The following is an 18,757-nucleotide window of genomic DNA, read 5'->3' on the forward strand; positions in this document are numbered from 1 at the left end:
GAGGAGAGAAAATCAATACTGGCCTCTCGTTCAAAGCAACCTGCTCTTTTTCTTGTTCAGTTCTCCTTCCGGGTTTATATAAGGTGATCTGCCATTTAGAAAGGAAGACCTAGCTACTGTTTAAAAGCAGGGTTGGTTTGTGTTTGTGTTTGTGTGTGTGTGTGTGTGTGTGTGCATGTGCAGACTAAACCAGGCAACAAATGCTGGCAAAGTAGATATTTTTCTCTCGGTAGATCTATGATCCTTAACTAGATCGCAAATAAATCCACCTGAAAGCAAAGAAATCCCCTTGGTTTCAGGCATTACAATTGCATTTCTGCATACAATCGGTTGCCTCTGTACTTCAGTTTTAGAGCTAGAACGACTGTCTAACTCTGCTCATTTTTTCCCTGGCTGTTATTAAAGGTCCTACAAAATCCACAGCTGGGCAGTAAGACATTTATTAGTACCAACCAACTTTCCAAAAGCCTGCCACTATTCTGTGACAGGCTGTGATTGGTCCTAATAAAGACATCACCCAACTGTGGATTTTTGAATTTTTTTACTGGGCGATTTTTGCTTCTTAGAACAGATTCCTCTTCTGTGGGCTGCTTGGGCTCCCTGGCAGTGTGGCTTCCTCTATGGCCTGGTGCTGATCATTGCCATCCAGCCAAGCTGTGACCTGACACGCCTTAGTGACAGAATACCTGGCTAAGGGGAGCAAGAAGGCTTGGCCATGGGGCTTCCATGGCACCACATGAGGGGTGGTCTTTGCTAAACTTTCATAATATGGAACCCTGTGCGAGGCCAAAAATGGACACACCCAAACGGATCTCTCAGTTATGGATGTGCTCAATTATATGGCTCTATGCTCTGTGCGGGGCAACCATCTAAATCATTTTGCAGTGCAAGGGTTTGATTGTGCAGGTACCAGCCAACCTTTAAAGATGATCACTGCTCCCCACCACCCAAAAAACAGAAGAGAGGAGGAGTTCCAGTGCTGCGCATGCAGCAGAGGAAAATATTTCCTTTGCTCAATTCTTTGCTCAATCCAGTTTCTGCTTCTATGTAATGAAAAACAAAAAACACAGAAGCATAACAATAGGGAGAGGACTCTTGGTTTAAGAGATTTTTCTCCTAAACAAAGAGTCCTGATTTTTCTCCTAAACCAAGAGTCCTCCCCCTATTGTTATGGTTCTGTGTTTTTCGTTTTTCATTGCACAGAAGCAGAAAATGGAAACTGAATTATTATTATTATTATTATTATTATTATTATTATTATTATTATTAATGCTTAATTATGAGTGAATTTAACACGTAATAAACTACAGCTTGTATGTCAGTGCATTGATATAGTTCTCTAAGACCCCGGAGTAAAAATGGCTTCAGAAATAAATGCGTTCAGCATCTAGGCCCACAAATGTAGTGGCACCTCCAGATTCAAAGCTCCCAATTATGAGCATCTCTTTCTGTTGTCAGGAGCTGCTAGCTTTAAGTGCCTGGCTGGGGAGGAGGTGTGTGAGCCTCACTGAGAGAAGGGAGGAAAGACTATCCCTGACAGCTTCAGACAATGCAAAGGGGGGAGGCAGCGGATCGATGTTCCCTCCCCCAATCTTGGAAGTCTCTGCTGCTCCTCGCCCCTCCACTGTCCCGCCCCCACCCCGGTCAATGTAATGACAAGAAAATTGGTGTAGAGGCCAGTCTTGCAGCTAGATCATTTTAGACCCTGGACTTAATGGTCCTCCAGCACACGCACACACACTAAATAGTCATGTGTGTTACTCTGGTTAGGAAGCAGACTGCTCTTCTCTCCGGCCATGCCAGGGTCTGCAAATGCTCCTACATTCCTGGCACATGAGAGCAAAAAATAAACAGCTCCCCACCAAAACACACACACTAAAGGTTGGACAACCTGATTAAAAAAGAGAGAAATACTTTGAGCATGTGCCGTTTCATATTTTATACTCGCTTCAATCTCCAAGACTACAGGAATAAAACAAGGTTTGCTTCTGCAGCCCTGAAGCTGAGCACATTTACTTGTAAACAAAAAAGGATGATAAGCATTTTTAAAGTGAAAGGAAAAATATAGAAATGAGCATCTGTAATCACCTGCTTGCCTGCCTGGCTCTCCTTTCTCTGCCAGCCTATAAAATAGTTTTTAAAGTATGAAAAGCTGCTGTGTCAACCTTGGTGGGGCTGAGACCAGGCCTGCTTGCTGCCCCCCCCCCGCACAATCTGTCACTCCCCGGGTGGTCATTTGGTAGTGGGGGGCAGGGTGGAGGCTGGACTTTGGTCCCCAAGTCCAGCCTGAGCTCCACTACCGGTAGAGCCTTCAACATTTGCATTAATTCTGCTCCTATCCCTAAATGTGTGCTAAATGAAGCAGAGCTGTTTTGCATTGCAGTGTGTGTGGAGAGCAGCAGCAGTCAATGAGAACATAGAAGCCCCTCTCAGATACCCTCCTGTCTTAGCTCTGCGCTGATAGGCCTGTCGCTCCCACCTTGGGTGCCAACAGCCAGCAGCTCTGACGCTTTGGGTGCTGGACAGCTCCCACACCCATATGCCGCGCTGGGGAGCTGTCCAGCCTCCTGGAGCCTGACAGCAGGACTGGGTAGGCGCCTTCAGAGTTGTCCCCAGGGTCAGGTTGCTTGAAGGTTGGCAGGGCGGGTGAGGGGGTACATGGTGTGCATGCCCTATACTCCTGCCCCTGGTCCCCCACAGCTTCTTGGCCCAAGGTCCCATGTCTGCCCCACTGCTGTGTGAGCCCACTGGGAGACTTTGGCTGTCAGGAGGTTACACAAGGGTCCTCCCCACCCTTCGCAAATGACTGGGAACTTGAAAAACAAAACAGAACTCTTCTCTTCAAGGGCACGGGCATCTTTGAAAAGGAGAAAGGTGTACTGACATTCAAAAAACCTAGTTTTATATGGAATTTTACTGTCACTGAAATTAACTCAAGTTTCATTTGAAGATAACGCAGCACAGCTATTTAAAGCCTTCTGAATGCCAAACAAAGGCTCATTTCCATGATCAGTTATTACTGGGCCTCTGAACACTCTATGCTGGGTCTGGGATTATTTTTTTTCCACTTGAAAATGTTTATATATTGATATAAGCAATTTGTAGATTGCAATTTATATTTATTTTTTTAAGCATTACTGTGCCACCATAACTTAAAATATCAGGGTGTTGTACAACAATAAAATATAAAATATAATTAAAAACTACAGAAACCATAAAAGGGAGCGCGCTGAGGACAGAGCAGTCAAGGCAGCCTTGAAATACGCTTCTAACAAGTAGAACTTTCTGTGGCATATGAATCCGGACCCATTTTTGTGCTATCAGTTTAAATCAAACAAACAAAACACACCAAGCCACCGAATGCAATTTCTGTAGCCAGCCTCTGTAATCAAGAACAAGCAGCTCACTAAGCGGTGGCCTTTCCAGTCCAAAATGTTTGCTGATTTCGTGAAGCAATATTTTATGCTCATAAACTGGCTGCAAGGTGGGAGTGCAATTCCATTTATCTTGATATTCTTTGGCTTTATAGAGCCTGCCAAAGTGTCCATCTGTTCGGCGGAGATTGCTTCCCCTCGCGAGTGGTCAGGGGGAGTGAGCCGGGAGAGGTCAAAGGAGCTTCTTGACCTCGGGTGTTTCTTGCCGGAGCAATTGGAGTAGAGGGAGCCGGGTGCCATTACGAGGTGCTGCTCAGCAAAGCAGCCCCCACTTTAATTGGTAATGATAGCAGGGAAGACACAGCGAAGCCACAGCCAGGAGAAAACAAAAGGCATCCAATATAGTAATTTATTACCGGTCGCTGGGTTTCAGCCGCTTGGTTGTTTTACCCCTGCCGTGGCCGCGGAGAGCAAAAAGAGACTCCAGCACTTAATGCAAAATGGAGGCCTTGCTGCCGGCAGGGCAGCGTGGGGCTCGGAAGAAGATTGCCTCAGCTATTAGTTGGATCATGGATTTGTGCTTGTTGCCTCGGCTCTCCAGGCCCTTCTCTCCAGGGCAGCAGCTGCAATTTCCGGTTTGCTTCTTCGCCCACAATTTGCCCTGCCAGTCTTCAGGCTGCTGAGCTGGTGTCAGCACTCAAACATGGTGAGATGTTGGGGCCCATGGAGCCAAAAGAGGTGCATCTGTCCCCTGTGTTGTCCAAGGATGCCTCTGGCCCCACATTTACAGGTGCCAGGGGCTGCTGCAGCCTCTCTGGGCAGTGGCCTGCGGTGTGCCAAGCGCTAAAGCTGCCTCTCCTCTTGAGCATATGGGTGGGGTGGAGGAGGGCTGCAGGTGGTTGGCACCAGTGGGGGGGTAAGTGAGGGTGCTCAGCAGAGAAGGGCCAAGGGAAGCACTGGGAGTAGCTCCTCAGGCTGCTGTCCACCAGGCACATCTTAAGGAACCTGCTTTGCATATTTGCTCATTGCTTCCCAGAGCCAGCAACATAGCCAGTGGTTGCAGGGACTTGTTCCCTTGCCAACCATTTTGTATGGTTCGTTTAGTCCTACTTTGAATCCTGTCCATGATTCAGCTGCCTAGTTATTCCAGCTCTCTGCTTTTTGTTCCTTAAAGGTAAAGGGGCCCCTGACCATTAGGTCCAGTCGTGGCCGACTCTGGGGTTGCGGCACTCATCTCGCTTTATTGGCCAAGGGAGCCAGCGTACATGTGGCCAGCATGACTAAGCTGCTTCTGGCGAACCAGAGCAGCGCACAGAAATGCCGTTTACCTTCCTGCCAGAGCAGTACCTATTTATCTACTTGCACTTTGATGTGCTTTTGAACTGCTAGGTTGGCAGGAGCAGGGACCGAACAACGGGAGCTCACCCCATCGCGGGGATTCGAACCGCCGACCTTCTGATCAGCAAGTCCTAGGCTCTGTGGTTTAACCCACAGCGCCACCCACGTTTTGTTCCTTAACCACTTGCTAATCCAAAAGAGGACCTTCCCTCTTATTTCATGTCTTTGAAGGTTTCTTTGGTGGGGAAGTTTTATAAAAAAGCTTTTTGAAAGTCTAAGTTCACAACTGTATCACCCCTCTCTATATGCTTGTTGACACTCTGAAAGAACTTGAAGAGTTTAGTCAGATAGAACTTATCCTTGCAGATGCCCCGCTGCTTCCATTTCAGGACTTATTCTTCTATATGCTTTGTAGGTCTTTCTTTAACAACACTATCCACCAGTTTTCCTGGAATAAACTTTAAGCTAACCAGTCTGTAATTTCCCCGATCCTCTCAGTATTCCTTTAAAAAAATGTTGCTACAGTGGCTGCTTTCAAGGAAGACTGAAACAGCCCCAAGAATCATTCAGTTTTTCAAATAATACATCCGATGGCAAAAGCATCCCAATATTACTTGAGATGTAGAAGAGGCATCTCTAACCCTGGTGCCCTCCAGATGTTCTGGACTACAACTCCCATCACCATCATCCCTGATCATTGGCTGTGCCAGCTTCTAGGACCAATAGGAGAAATGTTGGTGTGGAATGTGTGATTATTCACGGTGTGTATGAACATCCAATGAATGTTCAGATTTGTTGGGAGAAAATCTTTCAGGTGGATATGAATCTTCAAATAGCATCTGGAAGATCTGTCCAAGGCAGGATCTGTGAAATGTGTGCTGGAGAGATATGTGCTCGATCATAGCTTTGTAGAATGTGCAAGGACTTGGCCTCAGATTTACTCCTGAGTAGAAATGAGTTGGCAGGCCTGTATGTTGCTCACCTTCGGCATTCTGATTCCCCCAAGTTTTTTGGGCGTGACAATCTCTGCTAATCTTCTCTGTATTGTTCCAATTTCAGTATATGTGCTGCCAGAGCGAGCACGACAATCTCTGGAGCCTTTCTCCCCTGTCCTGACTCCAGACAGAGCAGCCTCCCTGCAGCTTCTGACTTTTATTTCCTATCCAAAGTTTCTTATCAAAAGGCAACAGTTTCTCATTTGCAGACTTAGCAGACCGAGGTGTAAAAGCATCCCGATTTCCTTGTTCTCCACAGGTATGAATAACCATTCCAGTGTCCGTGCCACTGGGAACCAGGCCTTTATTTAGAGAGCACTAGGGGTGTGGTGACCTCTCCCTTTAATGGAGGAGGGAGGATGCTTTTCTTTGCAAAACTACCACATGATTCCATTTCTTGGTTCCCTTGTGGAAGGAGAAAGCTTTGGTTGCTCCTGTTGTCTCTCGATTTAGCACTAATCCTGCCGTAGGATGCCTTGGCATCAGGAAGCTGGAGTGCTCTGCTTCCTAATGGACGTGTGCATTCTAAGTGGGCAAGACATAGTTCCTAGAAGCAGGTGAATCCCAGCGGCAAAGAGCCTGCAGAGATGAAAAGGTCACCTGGTAAAATAGCATTTCCATTGTACTTTCCATAAAATGTTTGTGTGGTGGGTCTGGCTTAGACCAGTTAAGGTTAATAGCCTGTATTGATGTATTTGAGGATGAGGGGGAAGAGAAGAATGACCTTTCCCTGGAAGCAGGGGATTAGCCTCCTCTCTCTGCCGAGTTTTGCCAGAGACTCTTTCCCCCTTTTTAGTCACTGAGTGTGCAGTGAGCACCAGCAGAAGCAGCGGAGTCTTGGCTCTTGCTGAATTGCACATGGTAGTTCTACATGGAGGAACTGAAGCAGAAGGAGCAAAAATGGTGAAAGAGACTCCCCCCCCCCACATTGCAGTCCACACAGGCACCATTTGCACCCTCCTCCCAAATTGACTTCACCTCTCACAATTAAAATGTGAGGATTGCGTTTTTATTTCACTCTGCCTGTTTTTAAAAGGAGCTTCTAAAACATTTTCCAAAACTGTCTTACAATGCATTGGAAGCTGTGGTAGTTATCAAAGAAAGCAGTTTGCTTCAGGTGAGTGTGAAAGCATTCCTCCTCTGAGCATTTCCCAACATACTTTTAAAATTTATACTTTCCTCTTCAACTGGTTTCCAGGGCAGCTTACGAAAAGTTAACATTACAACAGAACACCACCATACAAATCCATTTTGCCACCTCTGAAATGCCATGCCTTTCCTCTCAGTGCCATCTTGGAATATGTAATAATAATAATAATAATAATAATAATAATAATAATAATAATAATAATAATAATAATATTTATACCCCACCCATCTGGCTGCGTTTTCCCCCAGCCACTCTGGGCAGCTCAGCACAGAATATTAAAAACACAATACAGCATTAAACATTAAAAACTTCCCTAAATAGGGCTGCATTCAGATGTCTTTTAAAAGTAAGATAGTTGCTTATTGCCTTGACATCTGATGGGAGGGCGTTCCACAGGGCGGGCGCCACTACTGAGAAGGCCCTCTGCCTGGTTCCCTGTAACCTCACTTCTCCCAGTGAGGGAACTGCCAGAAGGCCCTCAGAGCTGGACCTCAGTGTCCGGGCTGAACGATGGGAGTGGAGATGCACGAGAGACAGGGCCTTGCCTGGAGTGCTCTCCCAAGAGAAACCCATCAGACTCCTTCTGTGGGTCACCAGAGATTGAAGATGCTTTTATTTAACAGCCTTGACTTTTGGTTTTCATTCGCTTTTGGTTGTTGGTTGCATTTTGCTTTTAGAAATGGTTTGTTATATTTACCCTTCTGTTGACCATACTATGTGCTGTGGGTAATTTTTAGTGGCTGACCAAAATGTACATTATTCTTGTTCTTATTATTTTCAGCTACCCACTGCCTGCCACACCCAGTGGCCTTTTACCATCCTGCCTGTGAAGACAGAGCGACAGAACATCCATTTTTACGTCCTTCTCTTTGATTTGGAAAAATTGGCCGAACTGCTGCATTCAGCCCAGCTCAAGGGACTGAAGTCATCCAGCTCATTCCAAAGCTATGACGCTCTAAAGAGAGCCAAAAGCACAGCTGACAAAAGGATGCTAATGATGAAACGAAACAGAACTTCTGGGTCACTCTTTCCATTGGATGGGCAAGTCAAAGCTCCAGCTGAAGAGCAAACATTTGGGGAGAGTAATGCAGTTGGCTCTTTGGAACAAAGTGGCGGCATCAAAAGACACAAAAAGCCGAAGAGTTCAAAGAAGGTTCGGAGGCAGCCATCAGGAAAAGTCAATGTGAATGTTGTCATGGATGCAGCGAAGCTCCTCTTGTCATGCCTCTTGCCTTGGGGTGTGGATGGGGAGTTGGATGATCTCTGTGTTCAGTATTTAGATATCTTGAGACTTCTCTATCCAGTCTCACTTGGACTTATGTCAAGGAACAATCATCTCTCTCTGACATTGCCGGGATGGCGCAATGCCAGTTCCCCACGGGCGGAAGAGCAGCAGGAGGCAAATCACTTGTTCTCCAGAAAAGTGCTGGATTTGTGTCATAGGTACATTAGTGTGGCCCAAGAGCAAACAGGAAGGTTCAATGGACACACAAAAAGCATCCGTACCACAGAGAGATCCCTGACTCTGAGTTACTTACTGAGAAGGATATATTTAGTTCAAAGGATATTTGGCAGGCCCTTAGAAAAGACCAGGTAAGAACTTCCATTTCCCGGTGTTTCTCTAATCCCAAGCAGGCAAAATGTTAGATGGCACAGATTTGTCATTCATAGTGTAGCCTAGTGCCATGCTCTGGAAACCCATTAAGAGTGTTTCCAAATTACTCTTAATTAACCCACATTTATATCCTTTGGTGTACCAGTTAGGATTTAGCTCCTTCTCATTTCATCTCTATGAAATGGGAATAATAATTTGCATCATTTATTTGTTTTGCTTGCTCTGTTTATTCCTTGCTTTCTAGAGGGTCTTACAGATGGTTCTCAGTTGGTTGACTCCCAGCTAGGCACCGCTCAGGGGCAGAAATCCTTTGCTTTAGTCACTGAACTTTAGTCACTTTTGCTTTCAGACCATTTTTCTGGACCATGATTGTGATGGAACTGTGTTTTACAGTGCTTATTCCACATATTGTCACGTCCCATAGGCTGCCACAAAAAGGGGAGCAAATGTCTCAGAAATTACCAAGGGCAGCCCCATATAGCTTAGGCTTCATTTTATGACATCTAGGCTTGAAGACATGAACAAAGATAGATTTTGTGAGACAGATTCCAAGCCACTGTTGAAAACTGGGGTCTCCCACATAACCTTGATTTATGTGGGAGGCTGAACTTTGTAAATAACGATTGGGCTTACAGTATATCCAAGGAACTAATGACATCTCCCATGCCTAGATTCAGTTTCAGGCACTGTCCCAATTCTCAACTTCACTGAAGCCATCAACCAGATTCTTTCTTTTCTTTTTTAATGAGGAAAGAAGAGCTGGATACTATTGGTATTATGGCAGCATCTCACACTAAATACTTCTGCAAAGTCCTTGCAGGTAGGGGAGAAGAACATATGGAAAAGGCTATGAGGAGGAGAAAAGTAGATCATCATCAATCATTCCTTGCTACCAGGAATGGAACCTGAGAGTAGTTTCCATTTGCCATGCTATCAACACTTCCTGCTCAAAAGTGTCACAGACCTTTGAGTTGGGACCTAGTGAGCCTAGGACTTGCCGATCAGAAGGTTGGCGGTTCGAACCCCCGCGACGGGGGTGAGCTCCCGTTGCTCGGTCCTGGCTCCTGCCAACATAGCAGTTCGAAAGCATGTCAAAGTGTAAGCAGATAAATAGGTACCGCTCTGGTGGGAAGGTAAATGGCGTTTCCGTGCATTGCTCTGGTTTGCCAGAAACGGCTTAGTCATGCTGGCCACATGACCTGGAAGCTGTACACCGGCTTCCTTGGCCAATAAAGCGAGATGAGTGCCACAACCCCAGAGTCGTCCACGACTGGACCTAACGGTCAGGGGTCCCTTTACCTTTAGAGTCAGTCAATAGGACAGAGCTCATCTGTTACCCATCCCCACCCACCTCAGACATCGTTCAGCACCTCTCCCTTATAAGGCATTATAAGCCCAGAAACTAGTAAAGGTCTTGAAATTGAATAGCATACAATATTTGTAGTGCACATTTTGAGAAATTTCAGTCTCCCTACCTTGATAGATATAAATATAGAACAGGAAATGCCTGGTTGGGGCACTCCTGGTTTTCTATTTGCATATAAAAAACTAGACCTTGGAAACTGGTATTTCCCACAATTAATTGAACGGAGGAGTTGAAATTGGCAAGTTGCAGGAGTCATCATCCCAAGACGCAGTAAGATGGCCCCTTGTTTGGTCTACCCTTTTGACACTTCCTCACACACCATGTTTGGTCTACCCTTTTGAAAGTCCACCATTAGTTGCATTTTTGTTACTCCTGCCCATTAAACAGGAATATCAAAATGAAGTTGTTTGCTTGTTCATACCCACTCAAGGGCACATTTATTTTGCTGGCTGCTCCTTCAGTATCTGGGCAGAAGAGAAACAATATGTGCCGTGTTTTTGGCCGAGCCAAATGGAGCATGCTAATTAGACAACTGGTGTGGGTGATCATTGTCCTTCAAGAAACCTACATGGCTCTTGGGTCTGGCCTTCTAAGGACAACTAACTTGAAAGCTGGGGGGAGGGGAGAGATTGTACTGCTGATTCTGCCAACAGTCAAGGAAAGACAAAAGGTGGCTGTGAGGGAGGAGCCTGTGGCAGGCAGGCAGGAAGTCTAGATGGCAACTGTGCAGCTGCCAGTCATTTCAAAGGGGCTGCTTTATGCCAAGGGCCTTCCATGACTGGCAGCTTATATTGATGAGGAGCACAGTCCTTTCCTAGTCCTGCTTCCTTGGATGCTGGGAACTGAGCCTGACAAGTCAACACATGCAAGAGGTTTGCTTTGCTGTGGACTGTGGGCAAGAGAAGGGCCAGGCAGATGATTTTTCCTTGTTGCTTTAAGCAAATGAGCCTGCTTTCTGTGGCAGCCACTGAGGACAAATGACTCTTGGGAAGTCTGAGCAGGCTGCCCAGCTTCACACTCTTTGATCATCTGTACAGTAAGGGAGGGTCCTCCTCCAGTTATATATGTATATTGTGTTAGAGCCAATGTTAGTCCTACTCAGAGTAGACCCATTGAAGATAATGGGCATGACTAACTTAGGTCCATAAAGTTTACTATAGCCCAGGATTGCCTGCACTGATCTCTTTGACTGTTATAACATTTCCCCTCAGTCGCCAGAAACTGGAGTCTGCACGCAACAAATGGAGACCCACACCATCTCTTGGGACCACAAGTTCTTATGAAGAGTCCACTAAACGTGAGTATCAGGAGAAAGTGCAGAATTACGGCACAAGACACAACTCATGTTTGTTTTCTAGGCATGACAGCATTGAAAACACATTTCGAGGTGCTGAAACATGAATGTCATCCTGTGAGTTGTGAGAAGGGAGCCTGAGTTTCCATATTTTCCTCTAGTACCTTCTGAACTTTGCAAGTAGATAAATAGGTACCGCTCCAGTGGGAAGGTAAACGGCATTTCCGTGTGCTGCTCTGGTTCACCAGAAGCAGCTTAGTCATGATGGCCACATGACCCGGAAGCTGTACGCCGGCTCCCTTGGCCAGTAAAGCAAGATGAGCACCGCAACCCCAGAGTCATCCGTGACTGGACCTACTGTATTTTTTGCTCTATAAGACTCACTTTTTCTCTCCTAAAAAGTAAGGGGAAATGTGTGTGCGTCTTATGGAGCGAATGCAGGCTGCACAGCTATCCCAGAAACCAGAACAGCAAGAGGGATTGCTGCTTTCACTGCACAGCGATCCCTCTTGTTGTTCTGGCTTCTGAGATTCAGAATATTTTTTTTCTTGTTTTCCTCCTCCAAAAACTAGGTGCGTCTTGTGGTCTGGTGCATCTTATAGAGCGAAAAATATGGTAACTGTCAGGGGTCCCTTTACTCTTTACTAGGCAAACTAAAGCCCAGGGGCCAGATCCAGCCCAATCGCCTTCTAAATCCAGCCCGCAAACAGTCCAGGAATCAGCATGTTTTTACATGAGTAGAATGTGTGCTTTTATTTAAAATGCATCTCTGGGTTATTTGTGGGGCATAGGAATTCGTTCATTTCTTTTTCCAAAATAGTTTGCTGACCCCTGCTTTAATATCATGATCATATAAACCTATGAATAACCTGTTGCAGGCAGAAAAAACATACAGCTGATGTAAGAAGAAGCTGGCCAGTTTCACTTCTCCCAGTTCCTGGTAGCTCCATGGGCCACAATATGTTTTTTTGTATTTCATAAGCAACAGCTTCTCTCACCCCAGAAGCAGCATGCCATAAACTCCTAAAATCTGATCATGTCTTTGTCTTCATATCTTTTAACAATGAGTCTTGTAGCACCTAATATATTTATTGTAGCATCAACTTGGTCAGATGTGCTTGATTTTTCAGTATGCCCATAGACCTTTGGCTCAGAGCTAAATGAAACAACCTCCTCCTTTTGAGAGTTTGCCCAATGTGACCTGCAAAAAGTCAATATTCATTTGTTGTTATAAACAGCAGAAGAAATTTCAGGTGTGGACAGGCAGGTGCCAGATTCCTCCAGGAAATGCAAAAGGCCTACATCACATCCTAAATTATAGTCAAATGGGGAATCCTTTAAATTACCAGTCCCCTTCCTCCAAAAGGGTGCTGAATATGAAATAGTTAGGTGGGAGCTGGTTGTCTGAAAGTGACCAGGGAACAAAGCTGCTCAGTTTTTACCCAGAGTAAGCTCCATTGAATACAGTGGGACTTCCTTCTGAGCGGACAGTGTAAGGCTTCATTTACTATAAAGGAATCAACATTCCAAGTGTTTCCTAGTAAATGGCTGCCTACAGAAGCATTGAAATTAGAGAATTTAAAGTGGATTGGTGACCTTTTTCTTTAGTTTTGAAGGAAGGGCTTCACCATTTCCTTCATTTGGTGCAGGGATTTTATTTCCCCTATAAACAGGACCCCAATTTTGCACCTACACCCCCCCTCACTTTTAATTGTTCTCCGAGAATATAGATGGAAAATAAGATCTGGACATGCAAGAATGAATAATAAATATAATGGAACCATGGATTGGGTGGGGGAAGTCAAGGGATTGGAGAAATCCCCCACTGTGATATTGTATTGATGTTTATTTTATATTGTTTGTTATGAATAAAACCCAATAAAAAATAAATAAAAATAAAAATTATTCTCCGAGACATGGAGGGAAGGAAAAAAAGAAAACCAGGACATTCCAGGATCAAATCAGAAACTAGGATGGCTTCTGTAATTCCAGGACTCTCCCTGGGAAATTGGGACAGTTGGAGGGTATGTGAGAATTGAACATGGAGCCTTCTGCCTGTGTGGGGCCTCTGCCCCGCCATTAAGTCACATCACCACTTTGCTTCTCCCCACACCAACTTCTCCCACTTTCTATACCAGCTCCATTAGCAGTTCCAGCATCCTCTAGATATTCCTTACTGCTCTTTTTCCGTTTAGCTTTATATAGCTCATATGTGGATGATTTATGGGTAATTTAGCTATATCCTTAATTCTTTACTGATAAGAAAAATAGCCATTGGTAACCAAGACTAAAAATAAGGTATTGGTTTTTTTAAAGCTGGGAGAAATAGATACTCTCCTACGCTGATGTTATGTAAGTAAACTGGAGACCGTAGGGCATATTGCATTACACCCCAGGATGGATTTTCTTCAGGGGAGGGACCTTGGAAATCAAAACTGAGGAATCCGGAACTTCAGTTACATGTGATTTGATATGTGTGTTGTCAAGTGGATTAAATTTAAGTGGGCTGTATATTGCAAACAGAAAGTTCAGAGGTAGTCAACAATACCAGGATTGTTAACTTGTGTACAAGCTTCCTGTTTAGTTGCAAATGCTTCATGAAACTTCTTTTCTTTTCTTTCTTTCTTTTAATTACTTTTTTATTCAAAATTAAAACAAAACATATTATCCAGAAACATATCATCCGTATTTTTCCCCATTTTTCCTCCCTCCCCCTCCCTCCCCCCACAGAACCCCCACCCACCCCCCGACTTCCCTCAGTTCCAGGCTTTGATTTCTCTAAAAATGCTGTTTTCTGCATGTTACGCAGTTGTATAGATCCTCAAACTATTTAGCTGATAATTATCAATAAAAAGTTTGTGAATGTTTATTCAAAACCAGCCAAGGAGTCCAGTTCGCTTTGTTGCGTCTTCAAATACTTTTTAAAGGGTTCCCATTCATCTTTAAAGTCACAGTTATCCTTGTCCCGGGACAAGGATGAAACTTATTTTCTTATGTTGCCATCATCTTTTACATGGCCTTCAAGACAAGCGGTTCTGTTTTAAAGGCCTGGGGCATTGTTATACTTCAACTGGATGCAGCCTAACAAAGATTGTCTCCTCTATTTTCAGACATATTGGGGTTTCCCGTCCATGAACCAGAGAACAGTTCACTTGTCAAACTCATTTCGTCTTGGAGAGACCAATCCATAGAGGTAGGAATTGGGTGCCATTGAGAACCATTGAGAACCATTGTGTAGGCTTCCTTGAAGCAACAAAGTGCAAAGAGGCCTTGGACAGGTGGTGGCAATCCATTGCAGACTGCTGGCATGGGGAACAAGATATGGTAGCTGAGACATTTGGTATGACAGAGAAGCCCACAGTCAGTTATCTGTTGGTGATGCACTTCGTGCCGAAATCCAGCTAGGGTCACCTTCCTTGTCAGCACAGTGTGTCCTGCAGGGGCACCTTGGTCAGCTCATGTGCACGAGGGAATCCAGACCAAGCAGCTTTTGCAGATCTGGGGGAATCAGGAAGGCTCGCAGCCTCCAGGTCTCTGCCTTGATTCAGGACCAGTTCACCAACACAGTCACAGCCTGCTGAAACCATGAGCAGAAACTCCATCTGACATATTTGTTGCTGACCTGTCGGATTTCCAGTGATTGCCCTACACATGTGTAAGACGATCGTGTCAGGGAATAGGCTGGCCCTGAACCTTTTGCATATTGTGTTAGTTCTGCATGTATAGAAATTATCTGATATGGACGACCATGCAAACATCTGAAAGAGCGCTTTGCATATAAAAAGGTGATGCATCTAGGGGAAAGTTTTGGCCTAGCCATCCGTCTGATGTTTCAGTGTGTGGAGAGGTCTTTTTTTCTTTTCTTTTTGGCTGTTCAAAGTCAAAGAATATCAGGAACTGGCTGCTCTGTATGTGACAAGTGGTTGAAAAGTTCTCAGCCTCTCCAGTCTGATGGGCAGGAGAGGTCCTGGTCACCTCCTCAACCCCCCCTAGCTTTAGCACCCCCAGCTTTAGCACTTCCTATCATGAAGCCAGTTGCCACTGATAGAGCAATGCAGCAGGGGAAAGGGTCAGCCTAGCTTTGCCTTTCCTTTGCACTGAGCATCCTTGCATAGGTGCTCAGAAGCATAGGTAAGTAAGTAGGCCTTCCCTGCTCATTGCCCCCTCCCTGAAGCTGTGTTTGGGAGAAGAGGGGCGGGGGGGGGGGGAGGCCTGGGCTTGGGGCAGGACAGCCTAACACCCTCCTCACTGACAGCCTGCATCTCTGGCAGATGACTGAAGCCATTCAGGCTGCTCTGCTGGCTGAAGTTCGGCAAGGCCTGAGAAACCATCGGAAGACCTTGGCCAACGGTCATGGGCAAGCAAGTGCCAAAGTGGAGGAGCAAAGGACCGAGGAGCCAGAGATAATAAAGAGCCACCCCTTGCTGGGTAAGTGTCTCATCTGTTGGTGTGAGGGCAGGTTAAGGTGGATGGAGAAGCGTTTAATTTCTGAGATAAGACCAGGGTTCTCCGTCCCAGAATTCATGCAACTGCAGATCTCCCTCAGGTAGTTGCTGCTACTATTCCTGTTCATCATCTCCATATTTAAGGCATGGAGGGAAAAGGGTGTTGCTTTGTGTATATGTTCAAAATGCTTCTAGTATTTCATTCTCGTTGGGTGTATTGGAAATACGATTGCAAACAATTGATGCATGTCATTTTATAAATAACATTAGTGAACAACAAATTATATGGAAATGAGTAGATGTTTTCAGATTTATCTTTTATCAATGAGATCAGACTTATACTAAAAATGTTACTGCTCCAATTTTATAACTTCATACAATGAAATGTGGAGTTTTTATGCTTTGGTGGTAGAATAATCCACATTGTGGAAATTAGTTTTACAGCTGCATCATTTCATTTTACAGCGGGCCTAGTTGCTGTTACTTTTAATGGTGTTCCTGTTGATGGGCAGGAAAGTCTGATTCAGAATTTATGTTATGAGATGATATCCAATTTTCTTTAGGCCATTAGCAGAGCCTTAAAATTAAGTGACCTGAAGTTTACATCCAATCCTATTAGTGAGTCTTCTCTGTCATAGCTAATTCATAATCTCGTGGTGTGCATGTGTCTGTCATGAAGATTTGTGGCTAGCACGTTTGTTCCAGGAATCTAAGAAAAGTTAAAAATTTTCAGCCATAAAGAACACGGTTGATAGTTTCAGTTGTGCTAATATGGACATGCATGTGGGATTATCTTTGGTTTTACAATGGGTTCCCCTCTCCTGTCCCCATTCTACACCAATATTTTGGTATTAAGATTTTTATTAAAGTCATAATACCGCAAGATATAGAAAACTAATGTACATTTTAAAAGAGACAAAAACAGCTACCAAAGAGAAGAGAAAAAGAAAATAATATTTGTCATGTCAGGTTCCCCCATATCAGGGGAATTGGGGTTGCTTGTGTGTAAACCTCCCACTGTTCCGAACTGCTTGGGGTGGTTGCGTCTTTCCCTGGCTGAGCAGCCCTTTTGTGCTTGCTGCTTCAGTCGCTGGCAGAATCCGTCAGTGGGCGTTTCCTAAATTTCCTCCAGCATAAGAATTCCTTAATGGACAACCTCCTCCTCGCCTCCCTGCGCGGAAGCCTTCTGCGCAGAGTGGGCGTGCCAAGCGGTGGTCCTCCACTCGCCTCACTGACCTCACTGGAAGAGTCTCGGAGCCCCCCCTCCGAAGTGCTCTCAGCCTCTCCTTTCTTCCTGGTGTAACCTGGACTTCCTTCCCCAGCGGACTCTCTCTCTCTCTTCCCTTACTGGTTCCCTCTCCGGCATCATTGGGGAGCCTAACCTCTCCACTCTGCTCCGATGTCAGTTCCCTGACACCCCAGGTGCAGGTTACATCAGTGTGGGACCCCTGAGCATTCATGGAGTCACAGCTCACCATGTGTAACCTGCGTTTACTAGAAGGTTGTTTGGTTCGAATATTTAGGAAGTGGTTGTGCATTGTGAACTCTGGTAGGCACCATTCAGGAAGAGCGCCTTGCATCAACCCACTTGGAAAGAAAGGTGTTGACAGCTGAATCTCAGCAAGAAGTGGGCAGTTTGTTGTTCACAAAGACAGATATATGCTAGTACATTAGAAAAAACTTGTTGAAATATATAAGCAATTTCCTTCTTTCTTGGAATCTCTTTCTTTCCCATCCTTAGCTATTTTTGTACCAAGGCTGGAGAGGGATCCATGTTGTATGTTTTCAGTCATAAGGTGTCCTGCTTGAGGATGAGGATGGTTGGGCTTGGTGATCCTTTAATCTGCCGTTTGGTCTTTGCACAAAGCCCGACTGGGCCAATTGGCATGACTCTGTCTTCAGTTATCAAGTCAACATTGGTATGTTAAAAGAACCCTGTCTAGGTGCTGTAAGTTCTCATTAGCCAAGCTGATTCAAGCCAGAGCTCAAGGGGACCTTAATGAAATCTACAAGCCTCACCCATAAGTACCCTCCCATTTTAGGCAAACGGTGCCCCCTCCCCCTGTGGCTAATGTCCTAACAGAAAAGGTGACTAGGAGGGACCTGGGCCACTGTCATTCCTGCACTGAGCCATGGCCTACCAATCTTCTTTTGCGGAAGTGAATGTCTGTGTTCACTCTCAAGCTCTTCCTTGGCTACAGAAAGGGGATGTGGCAGAATAGAGACGGAGTATTCTGAGCGGCTAAGGTGTGAGATTGCTCTTACCACCAGAAGTGGTGAAGGCCACTTGACTTCAGTGGCTCTGAAGACGTGATTTGGCAAATTCACAGAGAAGGAAACAGTTTGACAACGGTCCTTAGCCATGATTGTTCCATGGAAGTACTGTGCTCTTGAACTGCCTCGGTAGAGGTCCCTGCCAGCACATTTCTCCTCCTCCTCCTCCTCCTCCTCCTCCTCCTCCTCCTCCTCCTCCTCCTCTTCTGGAATATGCATCACTGAAAGACATTACACCCTTGTTTCATATTACAGCCCTTTCCTGTAAAGGAACACAACTCAATTTTGTATTTTATCATCCAACCTGTGGTTTAACTTGGCTACTGTATCATCTCATAGACATTCACTTAAAACTGTACCTTGATCCAATATTCTCTAATATTAGTGGTCAAGTATTGAAGGAAGCAAAATGGAAGACTCTGTAGAACTGCAGCTTATTTCATTCTTTGCTTCATATATTTTACCAGACATAACTCCTTAATGCAACAGAAATCAGATTTGTTGTGTATTTTTACACAAAATCCAATTGTGCAGGCGCCATACCAGGCTCATCCAAAACATTAGAAAGGATACGGTTCTGATAGGATATTGTTGAAACTCCACACGGAAGCAGCAACATTTTGGATGCCAAGGCACAGGAAGTGCCACTTTAAAAGGTGGCTCCCCATCTCTGGTGGGTGGTTTTGGGGAAAGATGACTGATCCCGATAGCTATTATTTATTTATTAAAAATTATCCCACCTGATGTAACAAAAATCTCTAAGCAATGTGTATAACAACAATTAACACACAACATTCAATGAAACTTGGTAAAAAACAAAACACAACTCTCTTATACAAATAACACTGTTGTTGTTTAGTCGTTTAGTCGTGTCCGACACTTCGTGATCCCCTGGACCAGAGCATG

The 18,757-nt window shown here is 44.9% G+C and overlaps 1 protein-coding gene across 3 annotated transcripts in view; it reads left to right on the forward strand.

Moving 5' to 3' along the window:
- The window catches only part of WDR72 (WD repeat domain 72), a 79,738-nt gene that overhangs the window by 32,756 nt on the left and 28,225 nt on the right, over positions 1 to 18,757 (forward strand). For all 3 annotated transcript variants that reach the window (XM_077918700.1, XM_077918702.1, XM_077918703.1), the window contains 4 exons: positions 7,639 to 8,450; positions 11,050 to 11,135; positions 14,243 to 14,325; positions 15,404 to 15,560. In XM_077918700.1, the coding sequence (XP_077774826.1) occupies positions 7,639 to 8,450; positions 11,050 to 11,135; positions 14,243 to 14,325; positions 15,404 to 15,560 (1,138 nt within the window). The remainder of the gene's footprint in view (positions 1 to 7,638; positions 8,451 to 11,049; positions 11,136 to 14,242; positions 14,326 to 15,403; positions 15,561 to 18,757) is intronic.

The sequence above is a fragment of the Podarcis muralis genome, chromosome 14 (genome assembly GCF_964188315.1).
Source record: "Podarcis muralis chromosome 14, rPodMur119.hap1.1, whole genome shotgun sequence".
NCBI lineage: Eukaryota > Metazoa > Chordata > Lepidosauria > Squamata > Lacertidae > Podarcis > Podarcis muralis.